We start from the raw sequence: 20,619 nt of genomic DNA, 5'->3' as shown, positions 1-20,619 counted from the left end.
GTCCTCCTTCCTCTGCCATTTAAAGCTCATCTTCCCTCCAGTGTTTTCCCAGCTCTTTTCTCCATAAGGAGGCACAAACTGTGGCATTTTTGGAACAAAATAGAGGGCAAAACACAGATTCTGGTTCAAATACTGTTGATCAAGGCATTTCTTTTTCCTGTAAAGGCATTGAGAGTAAAACCCCACTCTATCTCAGTCAAGTATTTTTACATATTTCACAAAAACTTGTAATTAAAAGTTTTCACTGAAACCAACTTGCATTTTGACAAATGCAGGGAAATCAGAGCTATGACTTTTCTTTAGTATGTCAGGAAACACAGAACAGACAATGAAAAGACAGTTGATCTTAAAACCAAGCAAAAACCATGAACCGTTCTCTGCAACCCTAGGATTTTATCTTCAGTTAAAAAAGCCATAAAAGAGAAATAATAATTGACCAGATATAACTGCTGCTGTCTATTTCTTGCTCTGTTCTAACAATACCACTTTTCTTTTCCAGCCTGGACTGTAGCCTTATCATTCAACTGCAAAAGAAAGTTGACGCTCTTTGACATCTACATGAATCCTATCCCAGCACAGATCTCCCAGCACTGTGACTGAAATGTGTCACTTCCCCATGATCATCTTGCTTCTCTCATGATCACTCAGCTGAGCACCAGTACAATCATGCTGGGACTGAAAACTTGGCAATCTGTTTTTAAGAAATGTATGGTAATGAAGTTACCTCACTGAATGGTGAAATGAATAACTGACAATTCTACCATGCTGAGCACAGCCATTTTCTGTGTGCTGTAATATAAACTAAATTTATGGCTGACCAAAGTTCAAATTAACAAGCAATTGCTCTGCTCACTTAAAACTTTTCTGTATTTGATATTTGTTCCAAATAATAGTTTTTGAATTTATTAACTCAATTTTATGGTAATACTTGTGAAGTTTCGTATTTGGAAAAACAGAACCATTTCCACTGGTGGAATGTGGCAGTTTTTTCTAATATACAAAACAATCTGTCAGTCATGATTTACAACTGTTTTACTTCTGTGACTTTCAGAACAATGGATGGAAATTCTACTCCTGTACATTTTGCATATGAATAAATAATTACCCAAGATTAAATGAAACAAGCAGAAGTAATTAGAAGGGAGTAAGATTCTTATTCCTCAGTTTTCAATTTCATTATACTTGAGTTCAAAAGCAGAGGCATGCTGTTGATTTGATGAGTGACATAATTCCGGAGAAAATGTCTCCTTACAAGAAAAGATCCTTTTTTTCATGTTTCTCTCACCCGTGTGTGTTTTATCTGAGATCTGCATGTTTTTGTACCACCTGGCTAGTTTCTTCAGCATTGCTGCTGTATAACAGAAGTCAGACACCATCAAGGAAAACTTACAATAGTTGTGTTTATGAATACACTTCATAAGAAAAGAAGCAGTATAGTTTGAGAAATCCTAAGCCACACAGAATAGTTCAGTAACTTCAAAACCTGCCTATACGTATTCAGATTAACTTGATTAATTCTTCACCAAAGTCCAGAACTCCTTCAGTCATTCAAACATGCCAGTTATCAAATCATAGTATTTTAAATCTTGCTTACATAAACATGCGCTTAATGGATTATATATGCATGCTGTGCACCTAGTAGAGTATTTACATATGTGAGACATTAGTGATAGTCTATTTATTTTATGCAAGTTAGATATGTGTCTGCCATGTCTAAAACCAGCAAAAAACCCCTAAATACTGCTATGTTTCATTGACAGGAATTGTTTTACACTAACTGTGATAGCTCTATAGATGTGGTTTTGTTTTGCATATAAAGACAAGGAGGAATTTCTGCTATTCACATGGTCTTTGAATTAAGCTTACTAAGAAATACTTGTCAAATACAAAGTCAGTAGTTTTTACTCATTTTTATTGTCTGTAATTTAAGCTGGCATTGGGAGAGTGAAGCACACCCTGTCTACACAGAGCCACATATTGTACTAGCTTTTCTGAAGGAGTAGCCAGAATTTAATATTTACTCATACAGTTAGAGTAAAATTATGTCCTGTGAGTATCATGACATTGAGAGTACATAGATGTCCCCACTAGAAAATTACAAGTTCACTGTGAAGTGATGCTGTAAGACAGTATTTACTCATATTACAGTTTTGCTTGCTAGATACAGTTCACCCTTTAACTCACAAAGATCAGCTTCAAGGTCCAGTGCTTTCTTGCACAGTACGAAACCTTTCTCTCAACAGAAAATGACACAGAATCAATAAAAATTGTCCTAATTCTTGCTTCCAAAGGCTTCAGACTTCTTGGGGCAAAGAAGCAATGCAGACAGAAGGGATCCCTCTACCTTTTGTTTTCAGTGAGTCATCTGTGCAGGACTTCTAGAAAGAAATGTTCTGCTAATTGTCTACCACAGCTTTCACATATGTGTGCGTGCATGTGTGTGTGTGAGTGTGCTACTTTTCCTTGCTTTTACATTCTATTTCAATTAAACCCTTGGCCAGAAAAACAATAAAAATCAAGTTAAACTAGCCTATCTGCACAGTAGTAATGTTAGGTTTTATGCAGGAAATAGTTACTTTTGTTACTCTCAAAGTTTTGCTATATTGAACATTTAAGTTCAATACAAAAATGGTTTCCATCTTAATGTTCTAGCACAAATCAGGAAAACATACTAAAAAGCATCTTGCATTAAAAATCAAAAGGACTTGGAACCTACACGATTAGATAACTTTGGCAAATTTCAAGTTGAGAAGAAATTCTGATTTTAAAGCAATACTACAAGAGGAAAACATGGTTGAATTAAGACTGACAACACTAAAATTAATTCTACTCTTATTATATATAGAAAAGAGAGTTTTCTTTTGATTGGTATTATTCTAATTTGAGGAATATTTTGGATTATATCATCACTAAAATGATACAGACACCAAGAACACCACTTTAAGGGGAAAAATTGCAGCTGGGCCAGATCTGAAAGGAAACTTTGAATACCAAAATCCAACTGAGAATCTTAATTTAAAGAAGGGAAGTACAGTTTGAGAGAGTGCAGTGGCCTTTTTCTAAAATAAACAAAAAAGCCACAGTTCTGCTGAAAATTGATTATTATTTTGCTTCACACAACTAAAAAGCACCCATACAGATGTTTGCACACACACACACATATTACTTCTCTGACAGGTCCCATATCAGATTGTATCAAATCTGAAATGTTATATAAATTATACCTATGACCCTTTCTATTTCATCCTCTTTTTCAGGCAGTTCCAAGAGGCTTGTAGCTGATTGTTGTGTGAACATCAGTCTAACAGCTGACCTGTTCATATTCAAAAAGCAGGAAAAAACCTACTGTTTCATGCCAGAGGGATTTGGGGATATAGCTATTATATGATACTGCTAAGCATCAGTTTTTCCAAGTAAGTGCAGAATTATTTGCTTTCTCTTTCCAAAAATACATCTGTTTGGCAAATTTTCACTTCATGAGAGGAAAATTGTGTAAAATAAACATATACTTATCCACCAGGTGCTTCATTTAACACAAACATATTTTTCTCCCCATCACAAATCACCAAAAATTGCCATGAAAATCTGTAGATAATGTCAGCAATTGTTAGTATACAGAAAGAAAGGTTCTCATATTTTTTTTTCTTTTTTTTTTAAACTGAAGCATCCTTTATATAACATTGGCCTGCACTTTAAATATTTGATTTTGTATTTATCTCCACCAGAACCTAAGTGCATGCATGTACCAGGTCATACATGGAAATACTCTGTTCAAAATAATATCTTGATTAGAGCCTAGGACTAGAACTGAAAAAACTCTACCATTCAACTATCATGAGATCAAAAGGATTAGCCTTCATGCATATGATTTTTACTTTTGTAAAGATTCCTCTGGAAATCCCTGTACATTTTCATTCACTGTCTGTGAGTTGTCCGTTTAGTGTGCTACATGGCATGATACTGACATCAGCCAGATAGGAACTTTCTAACACAGTTTTGAGTATTAGAGAGCAGGCATTCTTTAGTGCAGCGTGCTGGTCACTCAGGGGATCCTTCCTCCAATTGTGTGTCCTGAGCATTGGGTGAACAGTGTTTATCATACACACTGATCACACATTCATTAGCTATCCCCCCTTACTAGCTGTTTATATATTAATTTAGTTGACATAGCTGCACCCCTGATTAGAACTCCTTATAGGTTCTTTGGTGGTTTTCAATGTCCCGTGTCCTTTTTATGTGGCTTGATCCCTGCTTTTGAGTAAGTGCAATATTGTTGTTTTGCATAACTTCTGCTTTGTCAGCAGAGCTGAGCTGGCATCCTGCTTGTGTTTTGCATGGCTTCTGTTTGCCTGAACTGCATCCTTCATCTATTTCTCCAAGGCTGTGCTGTTCTGTTCTACTCTCCTTATCAGAGTAAAATGCTGTTCTGCTCTACTGTCCTTATCAGGTGAGATGATAATGTGAAGTGCTGGCTAGGTTGGCACTGCTGACTTTCCAAGTTTCTACTGCCTCTGATTTACTGTTGAGCATTACTGTGTCAGGTTGGGGTTTCTGTTGTTCTTAAAGCCATAATTCAGCTTACAGAGCAGTCTCATAAGCAGCTGTGCCAGAGAAAGGGCAGAGTTCTGCATCACAGGGAGGAAAGAAATGGGCAGATGAAGGTCCTCCTCAAATGGGCACTGCCAGTGAGGCCAGTATATCACTGCTTCAGGAGCACTGCTGAGGACTCCAAAATCAGTACTTGCCAGTGCAGCTGCCCACACCCATATCCAACAATGTGAAATTGCAGAGGACGTCTCAGTCTGGAACAGGAACATTCATTGAGGACAGTACTAAAGACTCGAAGGGTATTTATGCTGGTGTCAGGGTGCTGAATTGCAACCTCTTTGGCATCCTGTGCACAGTTTATAACTTGCTTGCTCAGACCCTGGTGATGCTTAAGGGGCATAATGAACTGGACAGTGCATTTAAAGCCCAGGCTGAAGAGTGACAGGCTAATGAGAATCACAGAATTATAAAAACATAGAATAATTTAGGTTGAAAAACACCAGTATGGTCACCAAGTCCAAGTATACACCTACCACTGCCAAGTCCACCCACAGATTCTCTCAACCAGGCCGTCAAAAGAAAGACTCCTTCTCTATCAAGACCATGTTCATGCATATGCTGTGGCACAGAAGTGAAGACAAAGAAATAGAGAAAAGGGTATTGTTTGATATCAAAACTGGACCCAAAAAACATGATATGCTATGAGCATGCACTGACAGCTGTTTACAGAATTTTGAGACAATCTGGACTTATTTTTTTGCCATGGGTGTAAATATAACGAGGGTGACAGCACTTGTTCTTTCTTTCTTGCACATTTTTCAGCACATCACACTGCCAGAGTACAAGCTCAGGACAGAAACCAAGTGCAGGAAGGAATCATCATATGGAATAACAATGTTAACGAGTAAGTAAAATGAATCAACAATCTTCTGGTTATAAAAACTGCCACAGCAGTCAGAATACTATGAAAATCACTGGGGTATTTCAACTTTTCCTTCTCCCTGGTGAGCAAAGTACTAAATGTAGCGCTGGCAAAGCATAACCCCCACAATGGAGCTTCCATGAGAGGCATGTGCATCCCACCACAGCACACATCACTGCTGCTGCAGCAGCTGGCGCAGGGACAGGGCAGTCAGCCACACCAAAGCTACACTGCTTTCAGAGTCTGCTTTCCTGTTTCTCACTGGCAACACTCAAAAGAACTCATCATTCCTAGTCTCAAAAGTTTTCCAACAAATTGTATGATTAAATTCCTTAAACACTGCTGCCCATTCCTAATCCGTTTTTGCAAACTTCCCTTTCACGAAAAATTGCTGAACACCATGGTGTCTGATTTATATTTCATTCTGAAGACAGGAAGTACAGGGATTAAAGTTGAGGATTAAAACACTTACTCTTTACTGCATTTTCTTCTGCAGAATAGTTTCTTAGTTGCCATGGGCACTGCTCACTGACCCCTCGCCCCTGAATGCACTTCTTTTTGCATCGGTGACATTTTTAAAGTGGATTCCATAGAGAACAAATGAGGGAAAATATCCTTATTTTCAACTACTCTCAAAGCAAGAAAATAGATTGGCTTCTCTTTCAACCCATTCTCTCCCTTTTGCAATTTAAACAGTGAAATCTGAACCAAGAGTCTGGATAAGGTCAAGCAAAAACTGAAAGATGCAGAAGCAGCTTATCTCATATGGTAGTATGTTCGCTCCCCGTGTGGAAGGTATTCTCAAACAGAGCAGTTGCTCCAGATTAATATAGTCACATAATGGAGACTGTCACTGGTAATTAGCTTAGTGCCTGAATGACCTTCTGAAACACCAATGGTGTAATGCTCTAACCCTCCTTGGCTCCCTCCTTTCTCATCAGTTGAACCTTCTGAGCAGGAAAAAAAAATTAATTTCTTTCATGTAAGAAACACAACAAGCACTGTGTTTCTTGAGTTGCAAAGAAAGCTTAGTTCAAATACTGAAAAAGAAAGGAAATGAAAGAAAAAACTGGAAACCCATCATGACATTAACACATAAAAGATACCAGCTAAAAAAATCCCCAGACACTATTTTCTTCTCATGTTATTCACAAAATCTAAAGGCGGGTATAAAACTTTGGTTTTTCTAGAATTTTTAAACAAACTGGTAGCTTCATCAGTTGTGTGATAAAATCAATATGTAGTCACAATAAAAAGCCTGTTTCTACTGTACTGTAAAGCAATTAAAAAATGAACGATCAAGAAGTGTAAAGCTGTGTAAGAGGCAAGAGGTCTGTATTATTTTGCTGAGGGAATAATATATTTGCTGACATAACCCACAAAATAGACATCCAGACAATTTCTCAAAACTTTATAGAAATTTCCATGTTCACCTTTTGAAAATACCTGTATGCCTTAGTTCCAGAGAAATTTTGTTCAATAGGTTAATATTACGACTTTAAGCAATAGGGTTTTTTCGTATTTCTTGTTTTCATTGTAAGGTGGAAAGGTTTATATATCATAACTTCAGGTTGGGCTGAGAAGTGTTTGAAATCATCCCTATGGGGGCGATGATTGACAAAAAACTCCGCATGAGCTGGTAATGTGCACTCACAGCCCAGAAAGCCAAACGTGTCCTGGGCTGCATCCAAAGCAGCATGGGCAGCAGGGCCAGGGAGGGGATTCTGCCCCTCTGCTCTGCTCTGCTGAGACCCCACCTGCAGTGCTGCATCCAGCTCTGGGGTCCCAGCACAGGAAGGAGGTGTATTGGATTGAGTCCAGAGGAGGCCACAAAGTTCATCAGAGGACTGGAGCCCCTCCCCTACAAGAACAGACTGAGGAAGCTGGGACTGTTCAGCCTGCAGAAGAGAAGGTTGCATGGAGACCTCACAGCAACCTTCCAGTATCTGAAGGAGGCCTGCAGGGAAGCTGGAGAGGGACCCTTTTTCAGGAACTGTATTGACAGGACAAGGGTGACTGGCTTAAAACTGAAAGAGAGTAGGTTTAAATTAAATGTCAGGAAGAAATTCTTTACTGTGAGGGTGGTGAAACACTAGAACAGGCTGCCCAGAGAAGTTGTGGATGCCCCATCCCTGGAAGTGTTCAAGGCTGGATGGGGCTTTGAGCAACCTGGTCTAGAGGGAGGGGTCCCTACCCCTTGCACGGGCATTGAAATTAGGTCTTCTTTAAGGCTCCTTCCAAGCCAAATCATTATATATTCTATATACCTTATAGATTACAGGGCTCTAAGAGAGAAAAGGTGAACTGTTATAAAATGAATTTAAAAACACTAGGCTTCAGAAGAATTCAGTTATTAAGATCTGCCTCTAAAGGTGAGGATTTTGTACCTCCTTTTTGCTAAAATGGGGGTTGCACAGTGGGAGAAGAGGAATACCTGCAGGACCTTTATAAGCAAGGTTGCTTCTGTAAAGCCCCCTCAGTTCAGACGGGAATCCTCATCAAGTTCAGCAGAGGCCACTCTGCAAGGCAATGCCAGTAATTGCTTTGGCCAGACAATTTATAGCCTTATCCCATCGTTTTCAATGTGCTCCACACCTAGTGTGGACTGTCTGCTCTACTACTAGCCTCTACTACAGTCTGAAGAGTGGATATGGCTGAGGTGTCATACTGCTTGCTTCATCTCAGCAGTGCAGTCTATCACCATTTTTCTCATCATGATCAGGAAAAGCATTATGAAAACCTACCATTGTTAGCTGATCAGTTTTGGAAGAGCAATAAATGCAATGGGGAAGGGATCATGCATTAATAGGAGCAAGATCAGAGAAATTCTGATTGCCTTCTGTCCTTTATTCCTGCACAGCAAAATAAAAGCTGAAAAAACCTCCTTCCAGTCAGATGTCACAGGAAGAAATGATAGAAGCATCCATTGTCATTGGGATAACATTTTGCTAACTTCCCAAAAGTGACTGTTCAGCCATCATTTTACAGCTGACCAATCTGTGTGAAAAAGGAAGATTACTGGACAGAAATAAATCAATCTAGAAGCCATGCACATACCCCTTATCTCTTTTGGTCTCATCACTCCATCTATTCCTTAGTGATTTGGTACATGCACCATACAAACTACAATTTAAAAAAATCTCCATAATGTCTAGATAATTTTTAGAAATATCCTTTGGGCTGCCTTTTCTAAAGCTATGCCTCTATGATATTTGATTTCTGGCAGAGACAGTACAAAAATTTTTGTCTCAGAAAAAAACCAGAAGAATAAACATAATTCCTGTGTTAAGCTAAGACTAAATAGTAACCTAGGAGTGTCACTGATGCATCTGCTGAGGTGTTAACCTATCTGATCAGCTGAATCCTTGTATGGGTTCCTCAAGACCCATTTGAATGGTCTAAGACGGTGCAGGTTTACAGAACAGACAGCTTTTAGAGGCAATTGTCAGGTAAGCATTCAATATCTCAAAGCTTGTCTAAATAATATATCTGACGTATAAATAATTTAAATGAAAAGAACAAAGATGTGATCTGGTCACTGTTAGAACTGCCAAGGAATCAAAGGCTGGTGAGATGAAAGAGGAAATTATTTGGTATAAATCATCCTCCAATTCAAAGTCCAGACTTGGACTTTTGCATTCCCTTTAGCTGATCTTGTTTATGTCAACTGTTCAAATTTTCTCTTCCTTTTTTTCATAAAGATGGAGCTATCTTCATCTATTTCACTTTCTTTTAATTAACTAGAAACAATCTTTCAAATCTTCGTGGGGTTTGGGTTTTTTTGGCAGGACACATTGGCTTAAAGAACTATTATATATGACAACAGCTATTCACTGGTATAGATAAAATTAAAACTATCTAAAAGCATAGCCACTGCATTGTTCCAATGATAAGGTCAATGTTACTGAACTGATCTTGTCTTTGCCAAACAGCTGCACAAAATTAGAGCAATCTTTTGTCCTTTTTAAATTGTCTCTCATCTATTTGAAAATGCACTTTTTTAAAAGAGAAAACCTTTAAGAAAGGCAATGCACATTGCAGATATTCATGACAACATCTACACAAAGCCAGTGGAGAGTCCATTCCATTCCGTTCACAGTGGGAACTGCACTGCAGTATTTGAAAGTGAATTAAATATTTTCTTTAGATTCACAAATACAGATTTCTTCAGCATGACTGCTACAGAAATAGCAAATTACTTTTCATGGTATACTTACATGGAAAAGACAATGATCTCATACTTGTACAAGGCTGAGTGCTAGGTTACACAACAAATGGATCTTCATGAAGAGCATAATGGTGGTATTGACCTTCTATACAAGTTTCAAACTGGGTCTCTCTTACGAAGAATGCTGAGAGTTGGGCCTGTTCGCCTTGAGAAGAGATGACACAGGGGACCCCATCAATACCTGTAAGTGTCTGAAGGGAGGGTGTCAGAGAATGGACCAGGCTCTACTCAGTGGTGCCAGGCAACAGGACAAGAGGCAATGGGCAGAAACTGACACACAGGAAATTCCACCTGAATATGAGCAAGAACTTCTTTACTGTGTGGGTGACCAGGCACTGGAACAGATTGACCCGAGAGGCTGTGGAGTCTCCCTCACTGGGGATGTTCAAGAACTGTCTGACACAGTCCTGTGCCGTGTGCCCTGGGATGACCCAGACCAGGGAGGCTGAACCAGATGACCCACTGTGATCCCTTCCAACCTGACCCATTCCTGTGGTTATGTGTTCTAATAGCACAGGATCTGGATTGTGTTAGTGATATGATATGGACATGATAATGAGTAGAATGATGCGAATGGAACAGAACAACATTTCACTCTTATCAAGGGCAGTAGAACAGAACAGCACAGCCTTGGAGAAATAGATAAAGGATGTAACTTAGGCAAACAGAAGCCAAGCAAAACACAAGCAGGATGCCAGCTCAGCTCTGCAAGGCTGACAAAGCAGAAGTTATGCAAAACAATGATATTGCACTTACTCAAAAGTGGGGGTCAAGGAACAGCCACCTAAAAATGACAAGGGACATTGAAGACAAACCCCAAGGAACCTATAAGGATATCTGATAAGGGGTGAGACCATGTAAAAGAAAGTAAAACATATACACCAAGTAAGGGTCAATAGCTAATGAACATGTGATTATTTTTGTATGATAAAGACTCTGTTTACCTGATGCTTGGATTCGATTGGAGACAGGATCCTCTGAGTGACCAGCACGCTGCAGTAAGGAATCCCTGCTCTCTAATACCCAAAACTATGTTAGAATGTTTCTATCTGGCTGAGATGTTCCACAATTGCATTTTCATTTTCAACTTCAATAAAAAGAATTATGAACTAAAAGAGCTATGGATTCTTGATTTTGAATACAGTACCATCAGTTCACAGATGAAAGACATTTGTGGTTTACTGAAATCAAAAAAGTGTAGCCAACTGAAAATAAGCTTACTTGTCTAGCCAACTTACAGAAAAAATCTTTTAAGTTTTCCTGTCAAAGCTGAAATGAGAACAAGATTAAAAAGAGAATACATTTCAAAAGTAATTGTAGTTGAGGGGCATGTTGTACATTAACATTCCTCTCAGCATCACTATAATCTCTCATTTTGGGTACTGTCTAGTTCTCTTTCACTGACTTCCTGGCTTAGAAGAAACTCCATCTATCTTCCCAATGGGAAGATGAAATCCTGGCAGAGTCAGCAATTTTTCTTTTTTAAAATAAGATAATAAACACTGCTTTTTATTCCACCAAAATAATTTAAGATTATGGACTTCTACCTAAAGTATTTTACTAAAGATTTTCAGCATCTGTTCACAGATATTTACATGGTCTTTGTGTACTTGTTTGCCCTCATTTTTATCAAGAATTTTTCAAATTACACAAAGATGATGGAAGTAGGCATGACTATCTTTACTCTCTCATGGCTCTGCTTTCCTTCGAAGAGTAAATGAAATTTTATTGTACTATCCATTAAATTGCTTTCATTAAATGCATTTGTGCTGGAATCTTCTTGGTATACAGGATTTCATCTCATTACCTGGAGAGATTCCCAGTTAAATGTATTTAGTGAATAACTACGGAAGGGGAACAGTGACTGCATTATGGATTTGCAGGAAAAGCATTTTTGCCTTACATGGTAAGTCATAGACCTATATCAACAGAAGTTGCTTAAAATAATTGAGAGATGGAAATTTACCTATATCCCATTGCATAATCTGGCCCTATCTTAGAGATCCAAGGAAAGAGTCAAATACTTTGAAGAAACATCTACAGAATCCGGGCTGAAGACTCAATGTCAACATCAGCACAGCAAGTAGCTGATTCTACTCCTATGAATACACTTCATCCTGCTATTTAAGTCTGTGCAACATCAAAGACACATTTGCAGGTACAGTCTTGGAGAGCTAGCAACCTAAGACGCCACAACAATGTCACTTGGTATGCAGGGGGAGGTGAAAAGGAGGATTAAAACCAGTCAGGCACGATATATTAAAGGAATCCATGACTAACGGGGTGTGACAGCAAAGGGTTTCATTCTCTGTAACAGAATAGATCCCTACGGCTGGAAGTTATTAGTCCACTGTGTCTTTATCACCTTGGAATTTTTATGGTTATTTTTGATGAATTCACATTTTCGTAATTACCTTTTTGACATTAAGCCAATTTTCACTTTTAATTAAATCCATAAATAACCTTAATTCTTCAATAAAAGGGTTTTTGTTCTTATTTTTTGTTATTATTACTGTCAGAAAATATTTCAAATACCAAAGCATAATATTAGTTAGTAATTATAACTTCTCAAAGGTCCAGCAACAAACTATGTTGTACCTTGTAAACATTATGCAAACTTTATCTGTGTTTTAAGTATCTGGCTTGATAGAAGCCACAATTTTTCTTTTGTTTTTGTAGAAGTTTGGCATATTTCTCCTTATATATATTAATATATCCCAAGTGACCAGTGAGCATAAATAAATCCTTATCAAAGAGGGATGAAAAAAATGGATAATTTTAAGTCTAGAGTGTGCTCAGAGAGAGTGAAGTGAGGAGTAAAAAGGGCCAAGTTTAAACTGTTTGGCACAAAGAGGAAATTAAAAATGAGCAAAATCAAAGAGTGATTGAAATGCAAGAAGGAAAATCTGACATAGTAGTGCAACATGAGAAAACAACAGAAGCAGTAACATGTTATTTCACCTTCAATGACAGTAACTCTACAGCAGAACTTTAATTACTATATTAAGGTCCATTATGCCAATTTTAATTGAGACATCACACAACTTCTCAGAACGCAATGTGCTGACCATGCTTGTAGGAGATGGTGTCTGGACGGCCAAGTTGCACTTCTGGGACAGGCAGGACAAGGCTCACAGACCTCATTTGGCAGTCCTGCCTCTGGGCAGCATTCATAGGAACAAGGGAGCCAAAGAACTACTTACTAAGGTGAAAATGAATGCTCACTTACTTAATCTCTGATACAGGAGTGGACACACCTAAGTTTAATGGAAATCCCTCATGAACACTGTAGGTCAGTTCCTACTGCCATGTCCTGCTTCAACAAACCACTGAATAAAAACTTACTCTTCCAGTTTTTATACTGCAGCTTTAAATACTGCCACTCAATGCTTCCAGTGCTGCACAAGTGATTTTCTTGCTACTTTCTGTGAATGGCTGTGCATTTAATTTTAAAACTTCTAAACTATGACTTGTTCAACATGGGGTTGACATCTCAAAGGTTTATCTGTCCCTCCCTTCATGCATGTTTCCATTTTATCAGAACCAGTTTCCTTTAAAATGAAAGCTTAGACTTTCAAACTCAATAATCTAAATAATCTAATGAAATAGTGCCAGTGATTAATATGAGCTATGATGAAAAACGCTCCCCCCCCAAAAAAATCATTCCCTTAGGTCACAACTCAGCTCTTTAGAGATGCACTTATAAACAGTTGATGACTCATGGACTTGATATCCACAGGGAATCAGCATTGTGAAATATCTTGGTGTTGGAAGTATCTGGAATATGGAAATATAATTCAGAGCTTAATCTCACATACTGCCCTCATCCTTCCATCTGAGACTGGCCAGTGTTTTGTAATATTGTGTATTTACCAAGTGGCAGAATTTGAAACCAAGCACTTCTGTTGGCAAAAATTATTTTTATTTGCCTTGTTATGTACACTTAGTGATTAACAATCACATCAAAAAACATAAATCTTTAAATCAGGTAGCCTCATTAAGTCAAAGTTGAAATTATCTATATATGAACCACATTTAAATATAATTTGCTGGTTTTTCTAATTCACAGTCTGAAATCAACCCAAGTACTTGAAGATGCATTGAAACATCTAATACTATAACACTGATTTCTTCTCATAAGATTTACACCAGTCAAGACAGTAGAAAAATTACCTTTTTCCTGACTTGTTGATCTTTGGGAGAATGGGCTTTCACATGCTTTCGTAGGGAACTTGGATCTGTGTACCGCTTAGTACATCCTGGAATCTGACATGCATAAGGTTTCTAAATCAAAAAGAAAAAGGATAAAGATGCTGTTTTATCACAAATTATTTTAACTCAGGAGAATCCTTTTTGAGCCTTGGGATGCTGCAAACCACACTAGTACAGAACAAAAATGTACATTATTACAAGCAGAGTGCTGGCAATTTGTTAGAGGGGGAAAGGATGAAGTAAAGCTTTTAAGGAAGACAAACAAAAGGAAAGCTTTCATTACAGCACCTTTCATTGTTACCTTTTTTTTCTAATCAGTACAATGAATATTGCTGGATATACTTACAATTCTTCCACCCTCAGAGCAATCTTTGACTTAATCAGAAATTACAGTCTTTAGTGAATCAGGTAAAGAAACTGCAGTAAAGGCCCAGAAAGACTGTTTAGGATTATAGAAGGATCTGCTTCAGAAAAAGAGAACAAGAATAAGTGTTAGTTTACTATATTACAAAGAAGGCAAGCAAAAACCAAACCAAGTATTGAATATTAAAGTTTCAAAAGTATAACATTAAAAAAAAAAAAAAAAGGCATTTTAATGTGAAGTACCAACCAACTGCTTCAGCTCACATTTTCTAATAATACTTCATTTTAGAAAAATACCAGTCTTGTCATATCTTTATAGTTTTCTTAAAGGAAAGCCCAATAAATCTAACTCATATAAATACCTCATCTTGAGTGTTCTAATCTGTCTGTCTTCCCTGAAGATTTGTAGGTTCACAATACAAAGTATTAAATGAACATTAGGTCAAACTGTTTCCTGAAATTAGCTATTTTGCAATTTATCCACTTATGTTTCACACAGCATTTCTGAAAACACCTTGTACAAATAATTAACTTGCCAGCTGTAGTATCAGCTATTCAAAATCGATAATTTATTTTTTAAACATCCATTTAACTCAAATGGCATTGTTTTAATTGTATTTCTGAACTCCTGCCCTTTGGAAACCGTCTCTGTGAAAACATGATCTTTTGTTCTGAAACAGTTTTTCAAACAAATCTCAGCTGTGACTCAAATTTAAAGCAACAATCTGTTAGCATGAAAATTTTTAGATTAACAAAATTATTCTACCTCTCTTGACTTTCTGGTACATGTCCTAGCCTTAAGTTTTTGTCAAAGAAAAGGACTTATTATCGCAGATGGCTTCAGTTTCCCTAAATATCAACTAAGTGGAAGAAAGCTACTGCCTCTACCTGCAGCAAAGACCATGGAACTGTGGTCTTCTCATCAACTAGTTTGGTCCATCTTCTTGCATGCTTAGATTACTGGGTCACTTTTGAAGCAGCTTCAACAGCCTCATCAGACCTATCTCTTATGGGCTACCTGCTGTCACCAAGCTGGAGGAAAGGATCAGATGGTCTATTGTACAGGGGACTGCAATGGGACTTCTGTGTCCTTACAGTGTCCAGGTGTGTCCTCTGGTGCTTGGCGCGGTCACTGGAGTTGCTGAAAGATTTCTGGCAGCCAGGGTGCTGGCAAAGGTACGGCTTTTCACCCGTATGGCTCCTTAAGTGAATCTTGAGATTTTCTAGTCTGGAAAAGGCTTTCTTGCAACCCTCAAACTAGAAAAGAGAAAGAAATTATTTGAAAGGAAAGCACACACAGTAAACTGCAACAGCAAACACCGAACAGGAGAGTAAAAGGGCATGCAGAGATCTCCAGCCTGCTATGGCTGGGTAGCTCCGCAGGGCCTGGCTTGGGTGTTGCTGCAGGGTTCAAACTATTTAGAGTGTAAAAATGTACCTATCCTCCCTGCACATGGCTGAATTAGGAGAGCATGTCCTAGATTTTGCAGATGGCACACTGAGACCCAAAGGGACCAACCAGGTGAGAATGCAGCACCTGTCTGGTTAACACAGCACCAGCTGATTCTCCCCCCTGTAGCATGCCAAGAGCAAAACACTCACTGTGAGGTTCCCGAGACCTCTGCTAACCATCCCTATATCAGCTCCAGGCTTCTCTGGATAATGGCAACTGACCCTAACTGAGGCATCTCTTAGTACCAGCCCAACCTACAGAGCAATAGCAAAGGCATGCATGGAAGTATCAGTCTGCTCTGCCTGGCTAATGGTGATGCAAAAAGTAAAATGACTTCTGAAATATATTTTTACCTTTCTACCATGAGTAAATGTATGAAGCACTAAAAATACTGTAAGCCTGTCAAAATAGGATGTAATTCCTATGGGAAACCAATAACCATGTGGCACAGTACTTCTGTACTTAATCAAGTACTGCATCTGTGGAGAAATCTATGTTTATAGGAACAGAAAACAAGATTTTCATCATCGTGTTCTCATAGTATACTGTAACCTAAGGGAAAGTAAAAGGTCCATTCTATTTGACACCAGCATTTTTATATGCACTTGATTTCAATTAGACTTAAATACTTATGACTATCAGAAGGGCAGGCTTTTTAAAATTCTATCAGTCAGGATCAATTAATCTCATTAGTTTCAGCTGCTGCATATCCCACTATGCAAAGCCACTATCTAAAGCTTCTGATGCATAACATGCTAGTTTGCAGTTCTTGCATACTTGCAAAAGTAATTATTCTGTAGCGGAGATATCAAACATTTCTAAAGCTAACACAAAAATTTCCATCATTTTGCTACCTATTAATTACCTGTTAATTTTATTCACTTGAGAAGAAACAGGCCATTTTTCACCAGTGTCAGAATAACACAACTAAATTTTATTATATATTATGCAGCAATATGTTTACAAAAGCACAGATAGGAAAAACTGACATAATTCTGATCATAATTGGCATGCCTTTCTTATAAATCAGTAACTTCCTCAAAAAAAGAGAAAAAATATACAAAATTTGTATCACTTAATTTTAAGACCATCTGTCTTTTGGATTACTGCAAAAAAGAATTACAAGTTCAAAGAATAAAGTATAAATCACACTACCTATAAACCATCAATATTAAAATTAAGATTAAGAAACTAAAGTTTGATAAAGAGGATGAACCACCCCGCTATACCATAACTGTGATTTATCTTTCCCACATATTCATTTCAGAAAATGTCTCAACCCAGGAAACTTTTTATTTCTATTCCATCCCTTTATACAAAGTGAACCAGTGCTTTTCAGATGATCTCCTTTGATTTCAGATTATCCAGATTGACCACTGAACATTAATTTGTGCTTGTATAAATAGTGTTGCCTTTATGTTTACAGACCTTTAGCATGCATACAAAACATTGTTGCAAGTGTAAAAATATTTATACTCTTAAGGATATATTTTTAGAAAATATTACAGAAAAAAAAAAAATACACCAATACACCTTACAAGTGTCTTGATAAAAATATCACATTTCTCTAGGAAAAAGTAAAGAGTGGAGAAAGCATAAAAACATGGAAGCTAAAAACTGATACAAGAAATTAATCACAAAAATGATAGAATTATAGAATGGTTTGGGTTGGAAGGGATCTTAAAGATCATTTTGTTCCAACCCCCCTGCTATGGTAGGGACAACCGCTAGAACAAGTTGCTCAGTGCTCCATCCAGCCTTGGCTCGAACACTTCCAGGGATGAGGGATCTACAACTTTTCTGGCCAACCTGTTCCTGTGCCTCACCATCCTCACAATAATGAATTTCTTCCTAACATCTAATATAAATGTACTCTTTCAGTTTTAAGCTTTCAAAAAAATGACCTTCAAAAAGCAAAATAATTCAAGAGCACCTATGTTAAAATTAGAAAGAAGTCTACTGATAGCCCATCTTATACAAACAAGTTATTCTTTTGTAACAACTTCATAAAAGAAAAACCATTTTTTCTAATGACTATGACTATGCTGTACATAAGTATAATTGTAGTACCTCAAGAAGCCATTGATTTTATAGGGTAAAACTCAGATCAATGAACAAGCTGTAGAAGCATGGCTCTGTTTTGTTTATTTTTCAGGTTATTAAACTTTGAATCTTCAAGCATGCAAATGAACTTAAACATGTAAATGACTTTTTTTATGGTTGTAAAATTACTATTAATTTTAAATGGGCAAAAATGCTTAAGTAAGCAGAACTGGGGAGTGTAAACATAAAAATTTAAGAATTGTTATTTCTGAAGACTTCTGCATTGCTGAGTATAAATTGGAAGAAAAGATAGTTCTCTCTTCCCTCCACAGCCTTAAATTACTGTCTGGTATTTTCACAAGGCAATATATAGTTGTGTATTGCTGAAAAGGTCATTCTAGCAAAACAGAGTCTACAAGCCTGTATTATTAAAAAGACCACCTTTACTCAACAGTTAATGAACGTTTCCTCTATAAATCAAATTTCTTGAAGCCTTGGAAATCTCTGATTCTTAAGATAAAAGGAATGAAAAGATACTCTTTTCAACAACACAGCATACATTCTATCCTCATAAACAGCTTTCAGTGGAAGTATCGCAGACAAGACAGGATTACTTCTGGGGGGGAAAAGTCAGGGAGTTGATAGCTGCATTTTGAAATGGAACTCAAGTTTTCTAAGATATTAACTGTTGTAGTCACTTTAAGTATATGGCATACATTTAGCATTCTGAATCTGTTTAACAGCCCTAAACATATGCCTGATTAAACAGGGTTTTTTGCAAGTATTATGTGGAATTAATTGTGCAATGTTTTCCTAAACTGCAATACAGAAATCACATTACTGAGCTTTTATTTTTACTACTGCATGCAAATTGAAACCATTAAGTAGCTCATACAGAAAATTTCCCCTCTGTACTTCCCAAAGTTATTTTTAAAACACATTCATGTTTACTTTCTCCTTTTATAAGGCCAGTTATGAAAAGCAAGAAACAATATATTTACAGGGAAAGGTAAAGCACGTCAACAGAAAGAAAAAGCAGTGTTTTGACTTTAAAATATTAATGTTCTCATGAATGCACTGTTCATCCTTACTTATGCAGCAATGACGTTCAGTATACCAGCAACCCTCCTGTAAAATGACAATATAATCTCATAGGTTATGTAAAATAATCTGTTCAACATCCAAAGCCCTGCTGGATGCACCATGCATTTCTGAGCCCTGACTGGAATTCAACGGCCACCTTCACTATAAAATACATTTAGACTCTTAAACAATAGAACAGCATGGTAATATCTGTGTGAATACTTCAGTATCAGTAGCAGATAATCAGTGGCCAAGTGACTAAGAAATTAGTCAGTTTTCTCTGCAAAAGGAACTGCTCTGATTATCTCAGTTGATCACCAGTATAGCAAGGACTGAAGAACTTGTTCTGGCAGACATCTGTCTGAGCTCTGCCCATTCACTGAAAAGTATGTAGTCTTCATTTTAAAAGTCAGTCAGCCCAACTTCTTCTTTATCCCCTATCTAATATAATCTGGTATTAAATATATTCACATTTTCCTGTCTGAATTTGTTTTCCTTTTGCACCCAGTGTCATTTTTTTCTTTTGTCATTTTTCTGCTGTATTAACATTATAAGCAATGTAAAAGGTAACTTTTGATTCTAGGTATTTTCTGTTATCAAGTCATGCAACCTTCTCCCAAATTATTTATACATATCAAAATTATTTGCTTTTTCACTATATACAATGCTTTCTCAGACTTACTTTGACATTGATTCCAAATCCCCCCAAAATGAAATTAAATACTTTTAGAAATACTGACACCTGAACAGTATTTGATTTTACAGAAATGTTCAATTGAGTATACAACACACTGTTACTATCTTCAAGTTTGGGATTTTAGTATCTTTTTTCATCTGAACCAATTATACAGCGATCCACAAATATTTTTAAGCATCACTGTATGTGGCAAAGGATCTTCTTTTATTTTTTGAAGTGTGAAGGATAAGCATTTCCCTTCTCCATTGTCATGTGTGAGGAAATATTTATGTGATATTATAACAAATACGTTTCATTACATGTTCCTCATCTGGCCTATCTCTAAGTTTACTGGGAGAGGTGTGGTTTTCCTTTTTAAATTTGACTTTGCTAAACATTAGCCTGCCTATAACCATTAAATTGAAGCATCTGACTTTCTGTGTACAAGAGCTAGCTATTGTCCACACAAAATCTCCATAACAAACCTAGATATTTTACTGACAGAATACATTCATTCTTCAATAAAACTGAATACATGTCTCAGGCAAGAAACAGACTGAGAGCCCCTCAAAAGGCTCTGATATAGGGAGACACATGAGCTGCATCCAAATGACCTCAGAAAGTTAGATATGGCATGTGCTTGATGGAAAGGTGAAGAACTCTTCAAATCTCTGCCAATCTGACTTGGGGGAAATCAACCCAACCCTAAGCACACACAGAGGACATATTAACCAGGTGGTTCAAATGCATACCCAGAGTTTCAAAATACCAGCTTGTTTGGCTTAGTAACCTATTCACTCATGGGGAACCTCTGATGATGCAAAATGAGAAGAAAAATGTGCACCCAGAAGCTAAGATACGTATCAGAGGGGAGAAATTCCTCACTGATTTTAAAAGGTCAACAAGATAAGAAACTTTACCCTAGCAAAAATACTTTCCATGAAAAACAATAAGAAAATAACCAACATCTCTACCTTCCATGCCTTTTCTTCATTAAGCACAGTGGATGCCAGAGTGGTCCAAGGATACATGGCATCATGACTGTGGGACTGGGCTTTCCCCACTGCATCCACACAGGTAAGACAACCAGC

General features: G+C 37.3%; 1 protein-coding gene across 3 annotated transcripts in view; it reads right to left on the bottom strand.

Moving 5' to 3' along the window:
- Positions 1-20,619, bottom strand: part of GLIS3 (GLIS family zinc finger 3) — a 168,009-nt gene that overhangs the window by 38,779 nt on the left and 108,611 nt on the right. For all 3 annotated transcript variants that reach the window (XM_032096918.1, XM_032096916.1, XM_032096917.1), the window contains exons 4-5: positions 15,369-15,530; positions 13,872-13,982 (exon numbers count right to left, since the gene is read on the bottom strand). In XM_032096918.1, the coding sequence (XP_031952809.1) occupies positions 13,872-13,982; positions 15,369-15,530 (273 nt within the window). The remainder of the gene's footprint in view (positions 1-13,871; positions 13,983-15,368; positions 15,531-20,619) is intronic.

The sequence above is a fragment of the Corvus moneduloides genome, chromosome Z, assembly GCF_009650955.1.
Source record: "Corvus moneduloides isolate bCorMon1 chromosome Z, bCorMon1.pri, whole genome shotgun sequence".
Taxonomy (NCBI): domain Eukaryota; kingdom Metazoa; phylum Chordata; class Aves; order Passeriformes; family Corvidae; genus Corvus; species Corvus moneduloides.
Note: the sequence above shows the minus strand (reverse complement) of the source record. Positions and strands in the feature narration are given on the sequence as shown.